Raw genomic sequence first — 26,853 nt, forward strand, 5'->3', positions numbered from 1 at the left:
ATCGTCGGCCCACACTTACTGTTCAAACACGGTCAACGTCAGAGATTTCGCCCCATATTCCTCCTCTAACAGATATGCATATTCAAATGGTATTTTGACGTGAATGCCCTCGAAGAAACTGTCACGCAGTGGAAATATGTCTCGTTCCTAAAAAAAACAGGAGTTCTCGTCAGTCTCACCACGTCAAAAAAAAGAAGGAAGAGATCGAAACATACCAGATAATGATGTTTATCCTTACACATCAAAGCACCCTCTATACCTTCGGCCCTCGCCGTGTAGTTGGCGCGCACCGTCGAAATGTCAATAAAAAGGCCCGTCTCGGTGTCGATCCAACGTGCGTCTATAACGTTCAGTCTGTCCTCGACCCCGCGAATGGTGAAATGCGGATTGACTTCCAGCAGATACGTCCGGCCATTTTCGACGTGAGGCAGCTTGAAATGGTACTCGGTCATGTTGTAGTACCTTGCCAGGAAGGCGATGGTGTGCTCCGATACTTGTACGTCGATGTCCGAGTCCCAGGGCAGGATCTTTTGGTTCCACCACCAGCCCAGCAGCGTCCCATGCATGATCCACGTCTCGGCGCCAATGTCGGCCATGGTCGCCAGGAACGTCTGCATGAGAGCCGTCAGGTGCGGCAGCCGCTCCTCCTTGCCAATCTCTTTCGCGGCGAACCGTCCATCGTAGTGCGGGTGGAAGGTCGACTCGTGGAAGTACTTGTCCTTTGGATCACCTCTTTTCCCGCTCCGGTCTCGTTCCAGGTTCGTTCGAACATCGAGGAAGTCGGCGTCACACGCCACAAAGGGTAGCAGGAGGAGCTGGACTAGTAAGACGACCGCCAGGCATTGTCGGACCGCGCTTCGAAGGATCATGGCGTTTCTCTCCGGTCATAGGGAGTGCATTGTACACTGCAAAGTACAAGAGAGGCGTCCAAGAACTGTCAACCGGATGCTGGGTCCTTGCCCAGCAAGGAGAACAGAAAGAGCAGTCCCTCAGAGGCTAGCTTGTCGAAGAGTATGTTTGGTCGTGTGAGATGAAAGGGAATCAAGCGACGGCGGGCGGCGACGGCAGATCCGAATCAGCTCAGTTAGGACTCTGTGGTGTTGTTGGAAAGTCGCAAAGGAAATGATACAAGGCGGAAAAAAGTGATGTGAACAATAGTTATTGCTAGGTTGTACAGCAGGACAACGGCACACGCAGCCTGCTGGAAATCAAATCGAAGCTGGTGGCCCTATTCCAAGGCGGTGCAGTTGCGGCTGAATCCAAGCGAGGCGCCAATATATTGATTGGAGATGGTGCCGAAAAGTGACGAAAGCCCCCGGAATAGCGTCCGGAGCGTTCCCTGAGATAAGGCCCGGGAGTGCGGAAATAGCCTCGTGTTGGCAGGACTGGGCAGTGGGCAGGGAAGCGATATTCTTTGCAGAGGTGTTCAACACGGCCTGGAGGGATCAGGTCTGCGTGATACACAGGTGAGTATTATTATACCCGATACAAGGTTCGATCATGGCCATGTGTACTCTGTTCTGGTCTTCTCCTGGACAACCCGTCCTCCCCTCGCTCAAACCATGGCATACGCGTACAATCCCAATGCCCGTCCACCTCTGTTCCGTCCTGGTGGGTACTGGCCACTGCACACGGCTTGTGGATAACAATCCGGAGCCTACTTGCACCAAAAAGAATGGGCTACGAGTAGCGTCGCGTGCTTCTGCCCACCCAGTCTGTCACACAATCCACGAGTTGACACGACCCGATGAAGGGGGAACCAAACATGTCATGGTGATGCTCGTCTCCAGGAGATACGGTCGATCTACATTTCCTCCGACGACAGGTAAAAGGTCGTTTCATGATCCTTACATAGGTACGAGGTAATGAATTGGTCACTTCCAAGACTTCCCTACGGCCCTCCGATTCCGGAACGGGGCTACGCCTATGGGCCGCCTGGCAACCCCCCTGTGGGCTGCACTTGTGGCCTGCCGCTTGTGCGAATAGCGCCGCGTGCACCAGCAACAACAAGCTTTGGGGCTGCAAAGCTTGGTTGACTTAAGCGCCTCTTGGCTCCGTGGCTTTTTATCTGATGCGCGCCCAAGGGGCGAGGAGAAATACGCGAGAACATGGGCCTGCTTCGCATGAGCTTCCAAACCTCCACGCACGCACCAGTCCCCCCATTACGTCGACGCCGACGCTCCCAAACAATCGCTCCTTGGACTTTGCACCACGGCAAAGTCACATGCACCCTGCCTCATCTCTTTAGACTCTACGGCGCGCGACGCAATCTCCCCCGAAACATTGAAAAGGGACGTTGTGGCACTTTGGGGAGGGACAGGGCTTCAGACAGCCCTTCAACAAGACAAGACAACGCACACAAGGGTGACAGCTTTCCAGGCTACGGCCCCCCTTTACTAGCTACCTGACGACGACGACGAAGTCCTTCCCCCTCCGTCGGGTCATGCAGTCCCCCTCCCTATTCCTTGCTTATACCGGGCCAGTGCCCTCTCGCGACTGGTCTTATGGTCGACCATTGGTCTTGGATACCCGTTCGCCTTTGCGACCTTTTCATAGCCACGGTTGTATGGGTCGTGGATGCCCTTGTTGTCCTTGATCTCGGCGAGTTCGGGCACCCATCTGCGAATGTAGTCTCCCTGCGGGTCGAATTTCTCACTCTGAAGAAGGGGATTGAAAATGCGAAAGTACGGCTGCGGATCGACACCACAGCTGGCACTGAACCCCCACCCTCCGTTGTTCGACGCAAAGTCCCCGTCGAGCAGGTGTTCCATGAACCACTTCTCCCCCATGCGCCAGTCTATCAGTAAGTCTTTGGCGAGGAACGATGCTACAATCATTCGACACCGGTTGTGCATGTATGCCATGTGTTGCACCTGTCGCATGCCGGCATCAATTATGGGGAAGCCCGTCTTGCCCTCTGTCCATCTCTGGAATTGCTCAAGATCGTACTCCCACTCGATGTTGCTGTACTCGGGCTTGAAAGGTTTGTTCATGCTGCAGGAGAAAGTCGTCAGAAGGGTCATCTTCCCATTTATGCGAACACGCACTCACCAAATATACGGCCAGTGGCAGAGAACATGCTTGTAGAAATCCCGCCAAGCCACCTCTCCGATCCACATCGAATGACCCTGTTTTCTGTCGTCCGTCAACTTCTTGTTCGGCGCAGCATCTCGTGCTTCCCGCACTACCGTGCGCGCTGCTATTGTTCCAGCTGCCAGGTGCGGACTCAGAATGGACGTGCCGTTGCCCGAAGGGATGTTCCTCGTGTCATGATAAGATCCGACTCTGTCTTGGATGAACCTTCTCAGCCTCTCCTGGGCCTCGCGCTCTCCTGCCGGCCATAACGCTCGATACCGACCCTTCTCCTCTTCAGAGAGGCTTTTGGATGCAGGCGCTTCCGGTATCTGGCATGTGAACAGTTCGCCATACTTTGCTCTCGTGTTGGCTGGGTTCTGGGTAGGCGGCGCGTAGCATTCCAGTTCGTGTGGATGCTGATTCAGATACGCGCACCACTTGCGGTGCCACGGACTGTAGACCGACATCTGCCCACCAGCTGCCGTGGACAACTTTCCCGGCTCGACCACACAGGTGTCATGCACCACGTTGAACGAGATGCCGCGATCCAAGCACGATCTCACCAGGGACGCGTCTCGTCTCAGTTCATCCACTTCGTATTCCATGTTGCAGAAGACGTGCCGGGCACCCCAACCGTCGCACAGTTGCATCAGTCTGGACGGCAATGCCCGCCTCTTGTTGACCGTCTCAACGTACAAGGGTATGTCGAGTTCGGCCAGGTCGTCTTTGAGCGCCTGGAGGTTGCGGAGGATGAAATCCACCCGGACGGGTGCTGTGAGGTGGGCTTCAAAGTCCTGTGGCGAGACCAGGTAGAGGCAGATCAGCGGGATCCGATGTGTCTTTGCCTTTTCGCTCGCGAGATGAAGTGCCTTGTTGTCCGACGTCCGCGTGTCGCATTTGAACCAGTGCACCACGCACTTGTTCACGGGGATCTTGTCGCGCTCCGTCTGCGTCTCCTGTACGGCCTTGTTCAGCGTCTCGATGGGTCTTTCGATGCTGCCGGCGATGTATTCGCGCGCCCGGTCATTCGTCATCTCGGGAGGATAGTATTTGCGCAGGACAATGCCGTACTTGACCTCGTTCGCCGAGTCCTTGTAGCGTGGAGAAGGATGGTCGGTTTGAGACGTGCGTGGTCTCTTTTCCAAGCGCGCAGCAGCGACAGGCGCCGGCCCCGAGCCCGAATCAGCCCTCCTGTGCCGCTTGAAGTCTGGTGGCATTATTTGTAACATCTGATCGGGGCCTCGACCCTGCCCGAGGTGCTTTCTCTGGGGATCCTCGCAGGGTGCGTGTCAGAGTCGTAGACCATCAAGGCAGCTCGGCGACCACCAACATCAAAGTGAGATGCGCGTCTCCCAGCCACGCACAGGAGCAATGACAACTTTGACAGAAGTCCGGTGGACCGAGATGACAATGAATAACACCCCTTGCACCCAGCCTGGTGAGGCACAAAACAGAGAGGAAGCGATCATGATGTCACCGACTCCAGGTGACTACTTGGTCGATCCAGGCGGCGGATCTCGATTCTCTCCCACAATAGCTGGCTTGTCGATCGATCCATCGATCGGGGGCCCCTTCTGCACATGTCACTGCGGCGATCAGGGGAACTAACTAGTTACCTGTAGCCCAGATTGAAGTCTACCGCTTCCTTGCCAGATCATACATGTAGGATTTGACAATTGCAATGGCTCCCTACTCCCTACGGATCGAGTGACCTGCCCCGGTCACGCATCAAGTACGAAACACGCCTCTAGAGTTAGTTCAGTGTTGGAAAGTATGGAGACAATATCATTTACAATACATCTCAGAATGTGATCGTTGCTTTACCGTAGAAAGCATCATCAACTCCTCCTCCCCAGTGCTCGGTAGATTCGCAGATCCAACTCGTCCATAAGAAGCTTTTTTTTTATCCATGGACGTCTTCCCAGATTTCATTCTTACCTACTGGTCTTGGACATTCAAACGTAAAAAGTCGAGCCAGCCATCCAAGCTTCCAATAACTTGTCACGCCATGCGCCGTCGCTTCTCCATCCTTTTCGTGTGCGTGCTGTTTCCAGCAATCCTAGAGATTCCACCAAATCATGCGCCGAATGACAAAACCGCCCTTATCACGATATGACTTTTTGTTTTGCGAGGAAAAAAATATTACCAAGGGGATTACACCATTGTTCTTTGGTGAAGAAATGAGGGAGACAAACTCATCTCATGTTATGACAATGGAGACACATCGTCAGGGTCAATCACGTGTACATCTCCATTGTTGACCTTGGAGGGTAGCACAGGGTGACCATTCACTGCTGTTGAGGTGTTTAATCGAGGTACGGCCGTTGAGCTGCCTTCGCCTTCCTCTTCTGGTATAGTCGCACAGTATTTCTTCAAAACCTGTTTCAAGGCCGGTCTGCGGATGGGTTTGGCGAGGAAATAGTCCATCCCAGATGCCATGCACTCGTCCTCGTTGGACTTTTCAGCAAATGCCGTCAATGCCACAATTGGAGCCGAGAATCCCATTTCACGAATCAGTTTCGTTGACTGTATACCGTCAAGGTTCGGCATCTGCACATCCATGAAGACCAAATCGAATCGTGCTCCGCTGTGCATCGATTCTCGGACCTTGTCGAAAGCTTCTTGTCCATCTTTGGCAATGGTCACATCTGCTTATGTTAGAGGGAACCACATATCATACAGGTCGGTAGAGGAAACTCACCATAAACGTCCTCCAGGCGGAGCATGCGGAGTACGACTTCTTGATTGACCTTGTTGTCTTCGGCAACAAGCACTCGAACTTTCCGACCCTTTTCAACGGCTTCATTCTCAACCTTTTTCATTTCGTTGATTTTTGCCTCTCGGGACTCGCTTTTGCTCTCTTTCGCCACGTATGGCTGTGTAAAGCCGACAATTCTTGGTACATCGGCAAGGGAATCATTCCGTGTCGACCCGAGAGATGTCGAAGAGCCGTTGAGGTTGTTTGTAATGTCACCAGTATCGTGTAAAGCCTGCCCAACAAGACTGCTTGCTTTTGAGTGGGACCGGTGTGTCGAGGATGCCATTGAAGGTGACCGCTCCGACACATACCGCAGAGGAATGCGCATAGTAAACTTGCTTCCAACACCGACAGCGCTGTCTAAGGAGATGTCACCGCCCATGAGTGCCGCCAACTGAGCGCAAATACTCAACCCAAGCCCAGTGCCTCCGTATTTCTTGCTCAAGCCTAAATCGCCCTGGACAAAGGGTTCGAAGATTTTCTTCTGTTGTTCGGGAGGAATTCCCGGGCCAGTGTCCTCGACTTCAAATTCGAAGCTGAGATCTTTTGTGTTGATGGGTGGTGGCGACATGGACCTTTGCCGTTCGGCAACTTTGTGGATGTGTGTCGTGCCACCTGCTACGTTGATGCTGAGTTTCGATTCTTCAATTGAGGCGTTGTTATTGGTATGACCTTTCTCTTGGTCGACGCTATCTTGAGGAGACAGTGAGCTATCCGACATGCGAACTTTCTTGATACTAGAATTCCTCGACTTTCGCGAATTGAGAGATGACTTGCGAGCACTGCCTGCTCTACTGAGCTCGTGGTCGAACAAACCGGTACAGCGGACACGAACGGTCACGGAACCATGTGGCGGCGTAAATTTTAGACTGTTGCTGACAAAGTTCATCAGAACTTGCAAAATTCGGTTTTTGTCACCCCAAAGACACATATCTCGAACGCGGCCTGTACCACCAGGACCATATAGTTTGTCGCCAGAAAAGTCAGAAGCATCGCCAAATGCATCGCTCGTGCCTAAAAACAGGACTTTGAGGTCAACTTGAGCTTCCCGAGCCTGCTTTTCGAAAATCGGGAGTAGTTGAGTGCTCAAGTCGCTCAGCCTAAATTCGGCTTCATCAATAGACAGTTGTTGTCCAACTTCGTTTTTGCTGAATGTCAGGAGGTCGGTGAGTAGATGGAGGAGCAAGTCGCCAGACTTGTAGATTGTGTTGAGGGTTGAGCGGATTCTCCCCAGATCGTCTTCATTCATACAAACTGTAGTCAGTCCGAGGATACCATTCAACGGCGTTTTCAACTCGTGCGAAATATTCGCGATGAACAAAGTCTTGCTTTGATTAGCCGCCTCTGCAGCCTTTTTGCTCTTCTCGAGCTCTGCAGTGCGCTGTTTTACTCTTTCCTCCAGACGTTCGTAATGCATGACCAGCTCGTCTGACATTTCGTTGAAAGTCCGGGTTAGATCAGTTAGTTCATCGGTCACGCAATGTTTGCGTTCGGGTACCTTCCGCGGAATTCTGAAAATCCTGCGACCCCTTCGAGGGGTGGAAGTCTGTGAAGGTGGCCGGGATTTTGAGCGCTTGGAAAAAGCACCAAAGAAGCCCTCTTTCCTGGCAAGAGTCGTATCTGGCAACTCCCGAACGTCTTCGACCCCGTCGGCATTTGGACCGCTTGTTGAACTAGAGTAGGCGCTGGCATCGTCGGGCTGATAAGGCTCGACAGTCTTCGCTGTTGCGGCATACAGCTGTCGAATGGGGGTGATGGAGTAGTGTGCGACTGGAAAGATGACGAAGAGTAAAAATCCAGTGACACTAAAAACACAAGCAATGACAACGTTGCGTAAATGATTGATCGGTGCAACCACTTCTCCATGGGACCGCTCCACGAGGACAACCCAGTCGACCAGGGTATTGGAGATGGTAGCATATCCTACGGAAACCCTGTGGTTGTCCTCGTTGTGGGTGGAAATATATGCTCCGGCGTTATTGATCGCATCGTTATTTTTCGTCCACGCCGCTAAAACTGCTGGATATGATGACATCTTGAACGGTATAGTAGCGTTTTCAACACTTGCTCTAAGCTGATGCCGGTGGTCGGGTACAGAGTTGTTCAAAGGAGGGAGCACAAATCGTACCAATTCGTTGCTCGCTTGTTCCGGTGACGAACCTCGTATCTTCATGTCGAAATAGTTGTACGTGGTATCTGGACCTACAAGCAGCATCTCGCCTGAGGAACTCAAACCCTCGGGCGAGTTTCGAACATTATAGAGCATTTCGCAATTGACCAGGACAGTTAACCACCCCAATACATCAGACCGAGACGTGTTGTTGATGATGGCAACCGTCACCGACAAGAGCGAATACGACTCATTGATAGCCATAGGACCTATGAATAAGGGTGACCCTGGACTTATGGTTTCACCATCATATGACACGGTTGAATAATTTTTCCCCGAAACTTTGGCGCCGTAGGTTAGATTGGGATACAGTGAAGGCGGGTATCCTGGACCTGGATCGCCCAGATAGACATCGGAGCCATTGGTGTACTTGTAGGGTAGCTTGACGGGGGAGAGCCCGGCTGCTGTGACATTGAGGAGCGCATCGGCTGTATTCGAACCACCCTCGCCGACGTTAGGAAACAGTGACGCCTGCACCAGGAGGGAACCGTCCGCCAGGGCACCCTGCAGATCGCTTTGAGAGCGCACCCAGTTGTCATCGGACGTGTTACCATTGTAATATCTCCCGAAAGCGCTCTGGATCAAGATCCTCGTGGAAACCGCATTCACCTGCGACTGGTAGAGAACGAGGGAATTCGAAATTTGAGCTGCTTTGAGAGAAGCCGTTAATGACAACCCAGACAGTCGGATGCTCTTGATGAAGTTGTAGTTCTGGAACCAGACTGCGAGCGCAAGCACCATCACCGAAGTGAGAGAGCAGAAGAGAACAAGCAACGCAAGTTGCTCCCGTATGGAGATCCGCATAATGGCGGCTGGCTCGACTGGTACGGCCTTCGCATTTCAAACTTCAATGTTCAACCACGTCCATTCTCTTTGGTGTTGGCTGTGTCACCTTTGCATGCTTATAGGCGTGAGAAATGGGCTGCCACAGAGCCTGATGTGAGGACAAAGTCGCGTCGACCGGCGATCGGTCTCGGTGCGGTAAAGAGGGCTTGCCGGAGGAATGTGAGGAAGAAGAGTCGAGTCCTTTTCGAATCCAGGGCTTATACTCGTACCTCGCGGTGCGAATAGGAACTGTCCCTGTAGTTGGAGTGCGATCGAGAAGACAGCAACAGAAGCGTGATATCGACCACCACCATCTATCTGATGTCGGGGCAGTACTGGGCAGAGCGATTGAAGACGAGCAGAGAAGAGTAATAATGGCGATGATCGCCGGGGTCGAAGGGTTGACAACCCTAGGGAGTGGGTTCGCCGAACAACAGCAGGATGGCAATGTTTTAGCCGGGGAAAGCCAAAGCCGGACGACTACTGACCAGTGCAGCACACCATAGTCCCTACAGTACCTTCTGGACGTGGCTTTTCCCAGGCACCTTTTGTCACGGTTTCGGATCTCAATAACACCTACTATTGTAGTTAGCGGAAGTTAAAGCAGGGTAAGCCGCCAGGTGGCCGACAAGGCCTGGACTTGTCGAGCCCGTTCAATCAAAGATCCCCGACATTATGCATGACACCGTGAGTGGTAAGTCTCATGCCACCGCTCTAACTTATTTTACAGCCACGAGGTGTTCCAACACAACAAAGATCTCTTACAAGTGCTGGTCGTTGTGGGAAACTTTGAACGCCGTGAAGTCTTTGGTAGCCCAGGAGCGAGCAAACCTCTTCCGGCCAGGCTCACTAGGGGCGCTCCACTGTTGTGGTGTTATTCAGAGGCTGCTGTTGTTGTTACTCGTTACCCGGGGCCGCTGGCAAAACGCAAGATATCGGCCATGCTGTTACCAGTTGGAGGCTGATTCAGTGGAGGGCACCATCGTCGAGAAGAAGCGTCGATTGGATGCGCCGCCGCCACCACCACCCGCACCACCAGCAATCGCTGCTTGTCAGTTGAGAGTCCGGTCCCCAAGCGCCGAGGATGAATTTCCCGCTCCCTTCGAGATTGGCCTCTTGCGAACTAGGCGAGCTCCACCAAAATTCGCCTCAGTACGGAGTCCTGGTACAGTAAGTACAGTACATTGTACGAGTACAAGGAGAGAGTACCCTGGGCCTTCCGAGACACTGTTTCCGTGGGGTCTCGACATCCTTCCTGCCCGAAGGCTTCAGTGAGGTCCATAGGGATACCCTTGAAGAGAGGAACCGGCAACATACAATGCAAAGACTATGGCGGCACTGGGGGCAAACTCAACCACGTTCAGCTCATGGTTGCCAATGCGCGAGTTTGACGTCCACCAGGTATAGCCAGTGCCCGTCGGTGTCCGTGTTGGGACTGACCACAAATGCACACCTGTGCCAAAAAGGCGCCATACCAAACTATACGCGATGCTGCGACGCAATCTTGTATTGCCAAAACCACATACTCGTATCTTAGGTTTAAAGCCACTGCTCGACTATGAACTCAAGGTACACGCCCGACTGAGCTTGGTGAACCCTGAAAGGTACATACTATCAGTGCTGCTGTGGAAAGCCAAGCAGAGAACCACGGCTGGAGTGGCATCTTTGCAGCATGAATATCCCCATAGCCCAATTTTGTGGGTAAGATGATACTCCGTAAGGCATGCTACGAGAATTTGGCGGTGAAGCCAGCACCAAACCGTAGAAATACCCTCCATGGAACGCTCCGCCAGACAAGACTTTCTACTCCTCTTTTCCTCGACACGAGATACAAGATACAAGATGGGGTATAGAAGATGGTGCAACGAATGCAATCGTCGCCGGAAGGCTCATTCTTGACACGGGTTGGGTTTTCGAAAAACAATCTCTGCGTCACCACACCTGCTGAGATGATGACTGTGTGGTCACTATCTGTGATCTGTCATACGCTGGCCCTCCCTCCGAGACATTCTGTGTCCTTCAGAGGTAAGTTCTGAGCGCTGACGCCCATAAGGATTTTTGGGTGAGAGGCCGGGGCTTTTTGTTCATGGCCATCCGTCATGCAGACACCCCCAAATCTGCTCCAGCTGCGCCGTTTTCCCCGCTGCGCCTGGATCAGCCTTGTGGCGTGTTTTCGGTTCACTTTCGCAAGTTCGCCTCGACTCGTGTCGTGTTTTCCTTCCAACAATGTCGCTTGACGTCTGACGACTTCGTTCGATTTTTTGGTGTGGTGTTTCTTGGATGCCGTGTTCTCCGTTGGACGTTTCTGCACCTTGAAGTTTGGGATGGTCAAAATGGCCGAAACAGGTACGTCATTAACAAGGCACCTCGAGTCACGGTCTGATCCGTTCGTCGCAGGCACCATCGCTTCAATCCTCGGGGTCGCAGGGGCCGGTTTCAGGCTGTCTCTCATTCTCAACGCCATCAGCTGTGAGATTGTCAATGCCGGCTTCGAAGTCCACGGCATATCCAAGGGAGTGACTCTATTCTCCACGATGCTCAAACAAACCGGCGTGGTCCTCCAGGCGGCGGATTCAGTCCATTCCAACGAAGCAATCGAGACTGCGAGGTCAATAGCGGATGAGGGCACTCGAGTCTTTGATGAAATCCACGACATGTTGGATCGCTTGGGCACCAAATCCAGCGACGGGAATGCTACACCCAGTCTTCAGCAGAGATTCAGATGGTGTTTCAAGAAGAACCGAGTGACATACTTAATGGCGCAGCTGGAGAGTCTAAAGTTGAGCCTGGCAGTCATGCTGCAGGTTATCCAGCTGGGACAACTCATGGCATCCACTTCCCGCAGGTGCGTGGTCTCCCTGACTCCTTGAAGACATTATTCTGACGCAAAGCCGTGTTGTAGAGATCCTCCCGAAGAAGTCGCAGTGAAGACGGAAGCAATCAAGCAAGAACGATTGGAGGCACAGAACGCTGTCATTGTTCGCTACTGGCAGATGAGTAAGATGGACCGTGTCTTTGAAGCATCAAGGAGAGAAGAGGAAGATGATCGTCGAGCCAGCATCGATAACGAGGCAGCCAAGGATGATGAATTGAAGCTGGTGTCAACAAATGAGTCGGTTTCCACATACGACCCACCTCCGCCAGAATATGCACCCTCGAGTGCGCTGATCAAACTCCCGGTGTTTTCTCTCGGTGAACTGGATCAGACTCTCCACAAAATCAAGGGCTCGCCGAAAGAGATGATTCAGGTCTCGGATCAAGCTATTGATCCCCTCCTCGAACGCTGGACCAACTGGCGTGAAGTCAGGGAAAGGCGACATCAACGTGACTCTGGCGGACGGTACGCGCCGTCGGTGCAGCACCTGAATGAGGAAGATGAAGAGATGCCTTATCACGAACGTTTCCGAGAACGGGATGACATTTCTCGGGGATATTATCTTGAGGGAACTACCACAGATTGGAGAAAACCCAACTCTTCGGCAGCACGACATGAGGCCTACCGGAGGAGGAAACGATATGAGAATTACCAGCCTAGTGTGAGTGCTGCTAGCAGCGATGTCGAGGATTCTCCTGGAAGCGCCAGCTCTAAAAGAAGAGTTGCTCGGCACCATGTCATTGATTCCAGCTCCGAATCATCAGCGTCAGAGGCAGACGTTGCGAAGCCCAAACCCCGTCGGCGAAGTAGTGGCGCGGGACACGTACAAGAGCGCAGGATATCGATCCCCGAAGGTGCTCCAATCACGCATGCACATACTACCGTCCAACCTCCTACATGGGCGACATCTAATTCCGCAAACAACACAAACAGGCCTCTATCCGCAACACCAGGTCAATCGACAGCATCCGGCCTACTCTCCCCGGCCTATCATTCTCCTGGGCATCGCCCTTGGGCATCTCCGGATCAGAACATGGGACACCACAGCCTATCCACGCCCATCCCTGCCCTACATACAGCCAACAACGCGCCGAATCCCTATTCTAATTACTCGACATATGGGAATGCCGTATACCCCCAGTACCCAGTTCAGTCTCAACTACACCCCCCTTCACCATACCTACCACCATCAAGTCCGCAGTCAAGATACTTGCAACAACCAACGAGCCGGATGGGTTTGCCACCACGACCTGTCTCTCAAGACGGTAAGCAAGCACGGTCACCCTCCCGTCTATCTTCACATAGCGCGACGCCGCGATCACACGGAAGAGGTGACGGCGACAAGCGCCATGCCAAAGAAAAATCGACGAAGCAAAACCTCAAAGAGAGTGCTACCAAGGGCTTGCTTGGAGCGGGGGCAATTGCAGGTTTCTTGGAAGCTCTAGAGGGCCTCAGCCTCTGAGCGAGATTTACGTGACCTTCTGTAGCCGTTTCTCTGTGATGCCAGCCACGACGAAATGATTTCGATGATATAGTTAATATGAAGAGTTGAAATACACATGCCTTAACGAGGATTGCACGCTTAAGCCAGACTCTCCCTAATTACCATATACCAAGTCTTCTCTATGTCCGAGTTGTTCTTCCGCCTACAGCAACTGGGCTCCCTCTGTCCCATCGCCTGAGTATTGACCGCTTCCTGGAGGGCGCTGGCCACGCCCACCAATCTGCCAAGGTCCCCAGGGACTCAGGAGCACCCTGTCGGACTGATACAATCCAAATGATCTCCATCATGCGATGGCGCTGTCAGCACAACCTCATTACCAGGTTGCGTCATTATGCGGATCAGGACCAGGCTCCCGCTTGCGTGACGATCTGGCGCTCTTAAGCTCAGATCTGAAACATAACTGGCATCAGCCCAAAGGCTGGGGTAAAAGATGTGAGTTTCAAAAACCGACAGGGATAGTACTTGTACGGGCATGGGCTCTCCAATTTCCGGAAGCCACGCTTTTTTTACGGGCGGAGGGAGTATAATGGCGAGATGCAGTTGTCAAAATACCTGCTTGAAATGCTAGACACGCGGTGATGTTGTATACATGGGCACGGAAGGTTGAAGACGAGAATACAAAAGGACGTGGGTGCCGCAAGCAGGCTTTGCATTCCTGTGCATCTAATAGCCCATAGCCGACTTGGAGAGCTGACGACTCTTCCGTCCAACAACTCGTGACATTATTGTGCAAAGTGGTACAAATGTTACTCGTAGTTTAAACAAGGGTCCAAAAGTTGTGTCCTGTTTTAATCCGGCTGTCTGAAATACCCAAAAGCTTATGCACGGGCAATACGACGTTGGCAATAACTTTTCTCGGAGGGACTTTTAGTTTGAAGTACAACCGGTGCTGCACAACCGTCCTCGTAAAGTTCCACTCCCGCACGGCTACCAAGGTGTGACAAGGTCGTCAGTGGCTTAACCCAGCCAGCGAGTGTAGAGAAGGCGTTGGTAGGCCACGTGCGCAAATGTGAGAATAATGCGGACGGTGTAAGCAGGTATTGTATACAATGACACGAATGGACGGCGCAGGAAGCGAAGTGTGCCATAACCCACAACCCATGACCACCCAGCTCACCTTTCAAGGAGACCAAGAAAGAATGCCTCGAGGACAGTGAAGCAGTGGCGCATCGAGGAGACAGCAATGACGAAATGGTGCAGGGCGGCTAACTAACTAGGGAGACTCGCTGCGTGGAGGAGGAGGAATCAATCACAGAGAAATTCGAGCTAATTTTCCCTGTTCGCATAACCAAGTCACTAGCAATGGAAAGGACGAGGACGAGGACGAGGACAGAGAAGCCATATACAGAGCACCGCCTAATAGGGGACTAACTTAGGTGTGCGAACATCCAATGCCTCGACTACCCGATAGATGGGGCTGTTCGGGATGATAAACATTCCTCGACTTCTTCGTCAGTAGTTACAATTCAGTTCACTCTGACCCGTCTCGCTCGATCTTCTTCTTCTCCTAGGAACCCAGGAAACCTTCATAGTCTACTCAGACGAGTACACGTAGTGTTCCCATCTGTGCTTGGTGGAAAAATCCAAAAAATCCATCCACTGTGGCGGTCCTCTCACAGACACGGTCCATACCCGTTGAATCCGTGACATGCGTCCTCCCACACCACGGTCCTCGCCACTGGTCAGGACATTTGGATGGAAAACCCGGGCCACGACCGCAGCTGGTTGGAGATGTGGTGAAGACCAGCCCCGCTGGCCCCCCTGCGTTGTCTTTTAACTGCGGCTTGACTCGCCCAACCTAAGACCAATATTCAACCGGGAGCTCAATTACGGGGGCGGCCAAAGAAAGGGTCCTTTGCTGAAGTTTCTGACCCCTTCGGGCGGTGATCTGTCAGGAGAGAGAGGGTGTGAGGGTGTGAGAGCGGGCTCCCTTGCCCTTATCACCGCCGCGCACGGCTGCTATGTACTCGTAGCCTGCAGTGCCGTCTTTAGGTACGTAAAGCTACTGTAGGGAGGCCACTAAGTAGGTTTCCTCCCCACCTACAAACAAACCACAGGACACGTCTGAAGACCTTCGCTTGCGCCATCATCTCTACTCCGTTTCTTACTGTTGCTCGAATCATTCTCTATCCTAATCGAGGCCCAAAACCTGCCGTGGAGGACCTGTAGGCCGACGGTGATCTGAGATCTCTTCTGTGATTGCCCTTCCGTCTATCAATCTACAATCACCCTCATTTCGCCCTTCTGCCATCCCGGCGTCTCTGTTTCCCACGCCCCCCTACTGTCACCCGGCTCGCCTAGCGCAGTTTGGCATCCCACCTACGTGCCCAAGCCTACCAATTGTGCATTGTCGACCTACGTTCTTTCGGAGATTGATCCATCGCATACCATCCTACCTAGCTCTCCTCTTGCTCGTCCTGCCAGCGTCGAGGCTCGCATCAGTCTCCGCGTCGTCGCCTGTGTACCCGGCCTCGCCAATGCCTTGACTGGCTTCTTCCGCCTGAAGAACGAGTACCCAGCGATTCAAAGCCTTCTTCGACATACCCGCGACCCTACGATTCCCATTGAGCAAAGTGGCTCTGCGGCCGTTTTGCCTCCGCTGCTGGACGCAGCCGAAAACTCGAGCCCTTTGGCACATTGACAACGCTTGCCACGACACTGTCGCTTCGACGCCTCATGAGGAGGAACAATCCCTAGAGACGTCTATACCGTCCATGTCTCGCCCGGACGAGACATTCCTCGCTGCTGCGGCCATTCTTCGTGGGTTGGCCAAGGGCTCTACCACACAAACCTCACATACCAATGGCTTAAAACTTCCACCCTACAGCCTTCCCGGGGAAGACACGCCGTCCAAGGATGAATTCGAGGCGGAGATCGCAGCCTTGGCTCGAAGGATACACTACCTCGAGTCGCGAGCAGACGTTGTTGGCCGCTCTCTGCCAGATACGCCAGGTGAATTCCAAGGTCCCGCCTCACCTGGGTCGCGGCTCTCCGAACCTCGCGGCCCTCTTGGCGAGTCGTATACTGACTCGACGGCAGCCGCGTCTGAACGACCCACCTTTGTTCCCCCCCAATCCAAACGCTCTGCGCAAATTCCCACCAGGGAACCGTTTGCTTCCGCGGCCACGGTGAGCGAGGATGATATCAGTATATTGAAGGAGCACGTTGAGAAACAGGCCGAACAAATCAGGAGTCAGCGTGAAACTATTGCAGAGATCAGCCGTGGTCTTCGCAATTCTGAAGAGCAGGCAAAGCAAGCATTTATGCGGGTGGAGAACGAAGATGTCTCGCTTCTAGAAAGAGAATTACGCAAACATCAACAAGCAAATGAGGCGTTCCAAAAGGCGCTTCGTGAGATCGGTGGCATCATAACTCAGGTCGCCAATGGCGATTTGTCCAAACGCGTTCAAATTCAAGCAACTGAAATGGACGATGAAATTGCTGCATTCAAAGTAACCATAAATACCATGATGGATCAATTGGAAATATTCGGAAGCGAGGTGACTCGCGTCGCACGGGAGGTCGGCACCGAAGGGATATTGGGCGGTCAGGCCCAGATAAGTGGAGTGCATGGTATCTGGAAAGAGTTGACCGACAACGGTATTTTATGTCCTTCGTGCCCTGTGATGCGATACTGACCAAGCATGTAGTGAACATCATGGCCGCAAATCTGACAGATCAGGTCCGAGAAATCACGACAGTCACAAAAGCTATAGCACGTGGTGATTTAAGCCAAAAGGTGCAGAGCCGCGCCAAAGGTGAGATCTTTGAGTTGCAACATACCATCAATACCATGGTGGACCAACTGAGGACATTCGCCACTGAGGTTACCAGGGTGGCCAGAGATGTCGGCACGGAAGGCGTCCTGGGCGGTCAGGCTCAGATTGAAGGGGTGCAGGGCACGTGGAACGAACTTACGAAAAGCGTAAACGCCATGGCAGATAACCTAACCACCCAAGTCCGAGATATCGCTACGGTCACAACGGCAGTGGCTAAGGGTGACCTTACTCGAAAAGTGACCGCAAATTGCAAGGGCGAAATCCTCCGGTTGAAGATTACCATCAATAACATGGTCGATCAGCTCCAACAGTTTGCTCAGGAAGTGACCAATCTTGCAAGAGAAGTCGGCACAAATGGTGTCCTTGGTGGGCAAGCCACCGTCCATGATGTTGAAGGGACATGGAGGGATCTCACAGAAAACGTCAACGGCATGGCCATGAATTTAACAACACAGGTGCGAGAGATAGCCACGGTCACAACCTCGGTCGCCAACGGCGACCTGTCAAAGAAAGTCACCGCTGATGTCCAAGGAGAAATCCTGGATCTCAAGGTTACGATCAATTCGATGGTTGACAGGCTCAACACATTTGCCTTTGAAGTCAGCAAAGTTGCGAGAGAAGTTGGTACCGACGGGACACTTGGCGGTCAGGCAAAGGTTGATAACGTACAAGGGAAATGGCGCGATCTGACGGACAACGTCAACACTATGGCTTCGAATTTGACCAGCCAGGTACGAAGTATTTCAGAAGTCACCCAAGCTATTGCTGCCGGAAACTTGGACCGCAAAATCGAAGTTGAAGCTCAGGGCGAGATCCTTACGTTGAAAGTCACCATCAACAATATGGTCGACCGGTTGGCCACATTTGCACATGAACTGAGGAGAGTTGCTCGGGACGTAGGTGTCAATGGCAAAATGGGCGGACAAGCCAATGTTCACGACGTGAATGGGCGGTGGAAAGAGATCACTGAGGACGTCAACACCATGGCCGAGAATCTGACTGCCCAAGTGCGCGCGTTTGGAGAGATCACGGATGCCGCCACCGAAGGCGATTTTTCCAAGTTGATCAGTGTGGAAGCCTCGGGTGAAATGGACGAACTGAAGCGAAAGATCAATCAGATGATTTCCAACCTGAGAGACAGCATTCAGAGAAACACGGCAGCTCGAGAGGCAGCCGAACTAGCCAACAGAACCAAGTCTGAATTTTTGGCCAACATGTCTCATGAGATCCGGACTCCTATGAACGGCATCATTGGCATGACGCAGCTCACACTCGATACCGACGACTTGAAGCCGCACTCGCGCGAAATGCTCAACACCGTCCACAATCTGGCCAACAGTCTGCTCACCATCATTGACGACATTCTTGATATTTCCAAGATCGAAGCGAACCGGATGGCGATCGAGGCTATTCCGTACACCATCAGAGGCACCGTCTTCAATGCGTTGAAATCACTAGCGGTCAAAGCGAATGAGAAGACACTCTGTCTGGCTTTTGACGTCGACAACTCGGTCCCCGACTATGTGGTCGGGGATCCCTTCCGGCTGAGACAAATTATCCTCAACCTGGTTGGGAATGCCATCAAGTTCACCGATCAGGGAGAGGTCAAGGTCACCATCAAAAAGTCCAAAGATCTCATATCTAACTGTGCCCCCGACGAATTTCCTTTCGAATTTGTTGTCTCTGACACTGGCATCGGTATACAGTCTGATAAGCTGGACCTTATCTTCGACACATTCCAACAGGCAGATGGCTCGACGACGAGAAAGTTTGGTGGTACGGGGCTGGGTTTGTCCATCTCCAAACGCCTCGTAAACCTGATGGGCGGTCAAGTCTGGGTTACCTCGGATTTTGGCCACGGAAGCGAGTTTCATTTCTCTTGCATTGTCAAATTTGCAACTGAAGACATCAGCGTCATCAGTTCGCAGCTGTACCCTTTCCGCAAGCATAAGGTTCTTGTCGTAGACAAGGGCACGTCGGCGTTTTTCAAGAAAGTCCCAGTGATGATTGAAGAGCTCGGCCTGCACGTCTCTGTCGTGCAGGACGAGCTCAACATACCTGATCCGCTGTATGAGAAGAAGGCCAGATCTGTCGACGGGTACGACGTGATTGTCATTGATCGGGTCGAAACGGCTTACAAGCTGAGAGAGTTCGACAAGTTCAAGTACATACCCATGGTGCTACTGAACTCGACCGTGTCCATCAACCTGAAGACCGTCTTGGATCTGGGCATTGCATCCTACATGACGACTCCATGCCAACTAATCGACCTCGGCAATTGCATGATTCCAGCACTGGAAGGCAGATCCACCCCTATCATCAAAGACTACAAAAAATCATTCAATGTCTTGTTGGCTGAAGACAATGAAGTTAACCAGAAAGTAGCCATCAAGATCCTAGAGAAATACAACCACGTAGTGACGGTCGTCAGCAACGGCCTGGAAGCGGTCAATGCTGTCAAGGAGAATCGCTTCGATGTCGTCCTGATGGATGTCCAGATGCCTGTCATGGGAGGATTCGAGGCTACCCGCGAGATCCGGCAGTTTGAAAAAGAGATGCACCTGCCACGAACGCCCATCGTGGCCTTGACTGCACATGCTATGCTGGGAGACCGCGAAAAATGCATCCAGGCTCAGATGGATGAGTACCTCTCCAAGCCGCTGAAGCAAAACTTGCTGATGCAAACCATCCTGCGTGTGGCTTCAGATCGGGTGACCGACATGTTCAACAAACATGCGCGAACAAAGTCAACCGCGACCAGTGAGACGAATCAAGCTTCTCAGCAAGCAGCAGCTTCCGCGAGGAAGGCCGAAGCGGCATCATCGAACTCTCTGAGACCTGCCTTCACTGAAAGGTCTTTCACGACCTCTGGGCCTGTCAGTCATGGCAGTGCTGCGAGCCCATCGACAGCCACAGACGGTGATCCTGATCCGATTGCGGTTGCTAATAGTGTACGTTCAATATCATGGTCTAGCTGAAATGGGATATCGCTGACTGGGTGTCTAGATGCTGTTGAGATCTCATAGTTCGTGAGTAATCGCATGACACCGGGGCATGGGGATCATCACCTGGGCCTACAGCTGCAGGTACGCATCAAGAGCGTGTCGCCACCGTGCGGTGTTGGAGTTATTCAGTTTTGCGATGCACTTGAGGAGCATGGGAGAATGGGCACTCGCGGATATCGTTTGGTTATGTTGCCTTTTTGATCTGATGGGACGGTGTCATTACTTTGGATATGCAAGGACTATAGGGAGCCGCGATTGACGTCGTTCTGAAAGAGAACATTATTGTCATGTTCTGCTCTGGGTTGGCTGGAAGGTGTTGTTTGCGCCGCAGAATGAGTTGAACGAATCCGGGTCGCACTCGTAGTAGAGCTGATAAATCGCTCATACCGAACTTCCTTTCCCTGTCAACAAGAATGTAAAGACTCCGCTAGCCCGAATGAGCCCCTCCCTTGCGCCCATCAGATGGCAAAGCGTCCAGTAAACAGTTCAGGACACGGTGACTCGGCCAGTCCAGAAGCTTTAGAATTACGGGGACTCGGCTGAGAAGGTACCGGAGCCGACATGCTACGATACATGACACCAGATACAGAGGGGCGAGCGTGACCAGACCGACGCCCTCCCCACGGGTCAACTCCCATTGTTTGCACTGTTCTACAACCACTTTACGGAGAATTTTCATTTTCCATGAGCGCATACACCCATTGCGCAGTAGAACCGGTTGATTCGGGTAGTCCTCACTGAAAAAAATCCGCGATGGCAGCGTTGTCAACGAACAAAAACATAGACCATGCTGTATGAGCGACTGGGGGGGGTTGTGTCGGCCAGTTCGAAGAGGCCCCTCTTTTTCCACGACCTTACGGCCGGTGGCAGCAAGTTGCTTCAGTACATGGCATTACTCGTGTCATGCGTGGCAGACTGTAGGCGAGTGCAAGCGGATCTCATATCTGCTCGGGGGCGATGAAGAAGAACTTCGACAGAGGTACAAGATTCTGCAGCCAGACTTACTGTAAAACACCAACTGGGGTGGGTATACGGTGTGGTATACAAGTACCTGATCGTAGGCTAGTGAGGCCCGACTGGTCATAATGGGGATACAATAAGCCGCATACCACATCAGGCCCACTCGCCCACGATTTTATTAGCCCCATCGACAACCATGAGTAGTAATTGCTTTGAACACGATACGAAGGCCGATACGAAGCCGCGTCTTTGTGTTGCTCGCCTCCTCCTCCTCCTCCTCCTCCTCCTCCTCCTCCCTTTGGACTATTACAAGGCCTTCTACGCAGCCGTCGCTCCACGGTGTTGTCCTGAGCTACGTTCACAAAACGGCGCCAACCGCGATGACCTTGATGTAACCTTCTGCGGCCAGCGCCATGGAATCTTCGGTGCCAGACGAGCCCGCCTCGCGGTCGACCCAAGATGTCCCGATTGTCGATGACTCGAAACGACCTCCTGTGCCTCGCCTGAATCCACGAAGTTGCATCACCTGTCGGCGACGAAAAGTCCGGTGTAACAAGCAGGATCCATGCGCAAACTGTGTAAGAGCTGGGATAGAATGTATATTCCCTGCGCCGGGCAGGGCACCCCGAAAATCCAGGAAGCCACCAGATGCCGAGCTCCTGGCACGGCTGAAGAGACTGGAAGGCGTCGTCAACAGCCTGGGTGCTCAGGTAGATGAGCATGGCATTGTCTCGCCGACTGTGGCAGGGACGGCAGACATTCGTGCCCGCTCGTTCGCTGATACTCGCGTCGCCGACTCGCCAAGCTCGGAGCGCTCAGATTCCAAAAGACAGTCGATCGATAAGAGCTTAGGTCGGTTGGTGATAAACGAGGATCGCAGCAGATACGTCAGCAATACATTCTGGACAGGCATGAGTGAGGAGGTGCGTGACTTCTGGAATCTCGGGCCCCCCTCACACTGACACTATATCTAGATCGCCGAGATGCAGGACTTGCTGGATCTGTCCACAACCGATGAGGAGGACGAAAGCAACTCGCCTGTGCAGGACCGCCAGACTGGGAGCCATCAAGGCTTCCTCTTTGGCTACTCCTCCATCAAGCTCGATTTGAGAGAGTTGCACCCGAGTCCCAGCCAGATATTCATCCTGTGGGAAGTCTTCAAGGAGAATGTCGACCCGGTGGTGCGCATGCTTCATCGCCCAACCGCCAGAACCATTTTGATGAATGCGGCGAGCAGTCTTGATCGAGTGTCAAGACCTGCGGAAGCCTTGTTGTTTTCCATATACTACGGGGCAGTGGTGAGCATGACCCATGAACAGTGCCGACAACTATTGGACGAGGATAAGGAATTGCTACTCAAGAGATACCGCTTCGCGACAGAACAGGCCTTGGCTCGGGCGGACTTCCTTAACAGCTCGAGTCTGATGTGTCTGCAGGCATTTGCTTTCTTTCTGGTGTTTGTGAGGCACGTTGACGAGTCTCGTTCAGTATGGGCTCTGGGAGGCCTTGCAATTCATTTGGCGCAATCACTGGGCATCCACCGCGACGGGACCAATTTCGGACTCAGCCCCTTCGACACAGAGATGAGACGACGATTATGGTGGCACCTGTCTCTCATGGATAACAGAGCTGCGGAGGATCACGGCACAGACCCTACCTTCAGCGAACAATTTTACGATACCAAACTTCCCATGAACTACAATGATGATGACATCTATCCGGGCATGAAAGAGTACCCGCCCGAAAGACAGACTGCTACTGAAATGACCTTCTGCCTGATCCGCTCGGAGCTCAGCATCTTGCCACGGCGGCTCAATTTCACCGCTCCGGGTGCAATGCCTGGTCAGACGCAAGAGATGACCCTGGAGCAGAAAGAAAAGATGATCGACGAATGTCATCGGCATTTGGAGGAGAAGTATCTTCATTACTGCGACCCCAACGTGCCCATACATTGGGTCGCGGCCACAGTGGCGCGACTCATTCTAGCTAAGATGTGGCTATCCATCCACCACCCGCGCTCGTTTGGCTCACCGACAGGCGACGCATTGTTGCCGCAGGAAGTCCGGGATCGTGTCTTCATCACATCCGTAGAGGTGCTTGAGTTCACGCATTTACTGGAGCAGAACGAAAAGACGGCCAAATGGGGTTGGTTCTTCCGTACTTACATGCAATGGCAATCGGTGGCATTTGCGCTGTCGGAAATTTGTGCCAGACCACCTGGCCCTGAGGTTGACCGAGCATGGAGGGCGGTTGAAGCAGTATACGACGAGAGAGTCATCAAGAACTCCAAGTTCCAGAGGGGCATGTTATGGAAACCACTGCGGCATCTGATGGCCAGAGCCCAAGAGCTAAGAAAGGCTCAACAGGCCGCTCGGGCGGCAGAAAATGATACCTTCTTCAGAGACGTAGGAAGCTCAACAACAGTGGAAACGTTTACACAGGACTATCCCGACAACGTGGTTTCCCTCACGTTGGATGCATTCAGCATGGGGCTTGACGAGCCCTTTTCGGCAGATGTGCCAGTGCAGCCGATGACTTCGGGTTCGCCCCAAGGTACAACGGCCATGCATGCAACAGCTGCTGGGACCTTCTCACAGGATGGGTCCAGTGATACGAGTTTGACGCCTGGACAATTGTCGCTTTCCACTAATGAAATTCTGAAGTTTGGGTGGTCTCCTTCGTTGGGCGATTTCGCAGGCCGCCAGGAGCCATTTCAACGCTTTTTTATGAATGTCCAGGAAGAATGGTTCTGAGAATGGAATTCTCGATGTGTACTCTTCTCAGATTCTTGCAAGCAGAACCCAACAATCGATTTCTCCGAGAATAATACGCATCAATCGTCTACGGACAAGCAGACTTCATTCGCGCTCCTTCACCAAGGGGAAGCGAGAAGCAATGGCTACTGCCAAAATCTATTTCCAGGCCCATCGATCTAGAATCTGGCGGCCTGGGGAGGCTTGGTGTATAGTAAGCGCTGGTGGCGCCCACAATGTCCTGTACGAGGCGCGTTGACAATTCAAACGCCTGTGGTTGGTTGAAGGTGTCTGTTCCAAAGGGGCTGACAGGGGCTATGAAGCCTAAGCGACTTTGCTGAGGCTCCTAAAAACGCCCCAAGCTTTTCGGAGGCCGTTCGTTAGCGGGAAATCGGTATCTCTTATTGGGATTGATAGGCATGCAATCTGGTGCCCGGTGGGTTTTTCAAGCACCACCACCAACCAGGCACAGCCACAAAAAAAGGACATCCCCTGGCTCTGGGGGCAAGGGACTCTACTCCACTGTGTAAACATGGCCGCAGCTGTCATTGCACGGAGTACAAGTGTTTTGGCAGCGGCTGATCAACGGAGCGATCGAGACGCCCTCGTCGTCCCCAGGTTGCACAAAGCCTGAAACATTCTCTGCTCCAAAGAAGACGTTCTTGCCGCCTGCAAAGACGTCGACTCTCCTTGTTCGCCTTTCTGACGCTCCTTCCCCAGCCGGTCAGAACCCGACGCGTTTCGCAGAGTATTTTGCGGCCATCTTCGCCTGAATCCTCGGAGGTCATTTGGATTTCTGCTCCAAGTACAGAAACGTTGCTGCACCATTCTCCTCCGACTTCTACGACGTCTATTTCCCGTAGAACCGGCCATGTCACAATCGAACCATGCCCGGGTACGGGGTCTGGCTGCCGCCTTTCTCTTAACCAGTGAGTCTTTTCCAGCAGCGCCATGAAATCCCTTCCAGAATTTCGAGCTGACTTTCCTATTCTCAGCATTGGTAGATGCTGCACAGGCCGCTGTTCCCTCCGCCACGTACATTGGCATGGGAACGTCTCCCAGATCGAACGACAATGTCACGGTCTCGGTCAATGTCCCTGACAATAGTACCGACACCCTTTTCTACCACTTCTCTGCGCCTTCGACCCAGAAATGGGCAGCCTTTGGATTTGGAAGCAGGATGAAGGATTCACTGATATTTGTTACATACGCCTCGGAGAATGGAAAAAATGTCACGGTCAGCCCTCGACTAGGGAAGGGACACTCGATGCCACAGCACACGGACGAGGTAAAGGTCGATGTGCTGGAGGGAAGTGGCATCATCAATGATGTCTTTGTTGTCAACGCGAAATGCACAGGCTGCCGTAGCTGGGATGGTGGCAGCGTTGATGTTGACAGCGACGATCAGGACATGATATGGGCATTGGGACCAGATGGAAGCTTGAAATCGGATGACGTCTCGGCTTCCATCAGCCAACACGGAGAGTACAACTATTTCGACCTCAATCTCAGGGATGCCACTGGGACTGGAGGGGTTCCCAGTGTATCTGAAAGTACTACCACCGATGACGACTTCCATGACGGTCCTTTCGACAGCGACCACGCAAATGCGGGTATTGCTTTCCACGCTTTCCTCATGGTTTCTGCATTTTTGATCGTCTTCCCTGCTGGCTACCTGCTCTTGCGTATTCTCAACAATGTTGTAGTACACTGGGCAACACAAACATTCGCTTTGCTTATGGTCTGTGTGGGCACCGCTGCTGGAATCGGTCTCAGTATCAGGCAGGATCTGGTAAGTCTTTTGGAACCTTGTTATGGCTGCTTCCAAATTAACTAACCTGAACTCCAGTCACCGAACTTGACATCTGGCCACCAAATTTTAGGACTCGTCGTCTTCGCTCTCGTTGTCGCGACTTGGGTTATCGGGTTTCTCGGTCATCGCATCTACAAAAAGACCGGCGCACCGGCCAAGATCATGCTGGGCCACCGTGTTCTTGGTCCTGGGAGCATCCTTCTGGGTATTGTCAACACTTTTGTAGGCTTCAATTTCGCCGACAATCATCGCGGCATGATTATCTACGGCATTGCGACTTTCTTTCTGCTTCTCGTTGTTGGGGGATGGACCATGATCAGGAGGCGACAGGAAATGCGCAAGGCGCCCATGAATACGCCCGCAGCAATGAACTTTCGCGAGGGACAGTATGAGCCGCCCCAGGGACCGCCTCCACCATTGTACGGTGAGGGCGGTATTCCGCTCCAGAGTTACTCGAACGCACCACCGGGGTATAGATGAGAGGATGTGTGTTTTAGGGCTGCAATGTTGTAGTGAATGTTCTACAGAACAGATACTGTGCGATTTGACTAGTTATCCATGTGTATCATACAGGTTCAGCACAGTGCGCTCTCTCGAGAGGTGTCAACATCAACAGTAGCAAAACATGAGTTTCTCCCACAACTCTCTAGATGGCCCTTTCTTCGAAAAGCCAATGAAGCATGATTCTGCTATGTTACTGCTCGATAGAAGCCGGGGGGGTTCATTTGACACGTCCTGTGTGGCTATTTGAACGTTGTCGGTCACAATCAGAAGCAATAAACACTCCCCGCCCCCCACCCCAAATGTCTTTCTGCCATAGAGCATCCGGCGCAGGCTCACAACCTGTGTTTGAGTTGAATGCGGTGGTGTGGTGGGTGGGTGTTGATCGTCGAAAACAAAAAAAAACAAAAAGCGCAGAAAAAAGGGGGCAAAAAGTCAAAAAGTCACGAAAAAGAAAAAAAAAAATATAGATAAATACTATATAGGTAAGTAGGTAGGTTGAGAGAGGGAGGGAGGGAGGGAGACAGAGAGAGACAGAGTAGGTGTACTCTCCCGCGGCGGCGGACAATAACTATATACTCGTGCTCATGGGCCATCGGGCCATGGTCATGCCCATACTCATTCATGGCTTTTTACTTGGTTGCCCGGGATCCTAACTCGCTTCTTTATTTGTTCGCTCACATATCCCTCGGGCGAGGAATCACGTATTCATTTTGATCTTCATTCATTCCCACACAGACCTTCTTCTTCTTCTTCTTCTTCTTCTTCTTCTTCTTCTTCTTCTTCTTCTTCTTCTTCTTCTTCTTCTTCTTCTTCTTCTTCTTCTTCTTCTTCT

At 52.4% G+C, this 26,853-nt stretch overlaps 7 protein-coding genes across 7 annotated transcripts; 4 read left to right on the forward strand and 3 right to left on the reverse strand.

The window, feature by feature from the left end:
- Positions 1-15: 15 nt before the first annotated feature.
- On the reverse strand, positions 16-869 carry PV08_03648 (uncharacterized protein; the record flags this gene model as incomplete). Its single annotated transcript, XM_016377999.1, has 2 exons — positions 16-147; positions 216-869. The coding sequence occupies 2 exons, from the start codon at positions 867-869 to the stop codon at positions 16-18; spliced, it is 786 nt and encodes a 261-aa protein (XP_016239569.1).
- Positions 870-2,441: 1,572 nt separating this feature from the next.
- On the reverse strand, positions 2,442-4,292 carry PV08_03649 (uncharacterized protein; the record flags this gene model as incomplete). Its single annotated transcript, XM_016378000.1, has 2 exons — positions 2,442-2,994; positions 3,052-4,292. 2 exons carry the CDS (start codon positions 4,290-4,292, stop codon positions 2,442-2,444), a joined length of 1,794 nt encoding a protein of 597 aa, XP_016239570.1.
- Positions 4,293-5,280: 988 nt separating this feature from the next.
- On the reverse strand, positions 5,281-8,807 carry PV08_03650 (uncharacterized protein; the record flags this gene model as incomplete). The annotated part of the gene is made up of 2 exons (XM_016378001.1): positions 5,281-5,723; positions 5,777-8,807. 2 exons carry the CDS (start codon positions 8,805-8,807, stop codon positions 5,281-5,283), a joined length of 3,474 nt encoding a protein of 1,157 aa, XP_016239571.1.
- A 2,354-nt stretch (positions 8,808-11,161) lies between these two features.
- On the forward strand, positions 11,162-13,165 carry PV08_03651 (uncharacterized protein; the record flags this gene model as incomplete). Its single annotated transcript, XM_016378002.1, has 2 exons — positions 11,162-11,673; positions 11,731-13,165. 2 exons carry the CDS (start codon positions 11,162-11,164, stop codon positions 13,163-13,165), a joined length of 1,947 nt encoding a protein of 648 aa, XP_016239572.1.
- Positions 13,166-15,921: 2,756 nt separating this feature from the next.
- On the forward strand, positions 15,922-19,964 carry PV08_03652 (uncharacterized protein; the record flags this gene model as incomplete). The annotated part of the gene is made up of 2 exons (XM_016378003.1): positions 15,922-16,807; positions 16,858-19,964. The coding sequence occupies 2 exons, from the start codon at positions 15,922-15,924 to the stop codon at positions 19,962-19,964; spliced, it is 3,993 nt and encodes a 1,330-aa protein (XP_016239573.1).
- Positions 19,965-21,364: 1,400 nt separating this feature from the next.
- Positions 21,365-23,704, forward strand: PV08_03653 (uncharacterized protein; the record flags this gene model as incomplete). The annotated part of the gene is made up of 2 exons (XM_016378004.1): positions 21,365-21,874; positions 21,926-23,704. 2 exons carry the CDS (start codon positions 21,365-21,367, stop codon positions 23,702-23,704), a joined length of 2,289 nt encoding a protein of 762 aa, XP_016239574.1.
- Positions 23,705-24,575: 871 nt separating this feature from the next.
- PV08_03654 (uncharacterized protein) lies at positions 24,576-25,997 on the forward strand (the record flags this gene model as incomplete). The annotated part of the gene is made up of 3 exons (XM_016378005.1): positions 24,576-24,633; positions 24,700-25,496; positions 25,554-25,997. 3 exons carry the CDS (start codon positions 24,576-24,578, stop codon positions 25,995-25,997), a joined length of 1,299 nt encoding a protein of 432 aa, XP_016239575.1.
- Positions 25,998-26,853: the final 856 nt, after the last annotated feature.

The sequence above is a fragment of the Exophiala spinifera genome (assembly GCF_000836115.1).
Source record: "Exophiala spinifera strain CBS 89968 unplaced genomic scaffold supercont1.2, whole genome shotgun sequence".
Taxonomy (NCBI): Eukaryota; Fungi; Ascomycota; class Eurotiomycetes; order Chaetothyriales; family Herpotrichiellaceae; genus Exophiala; species Exophiala spinifera.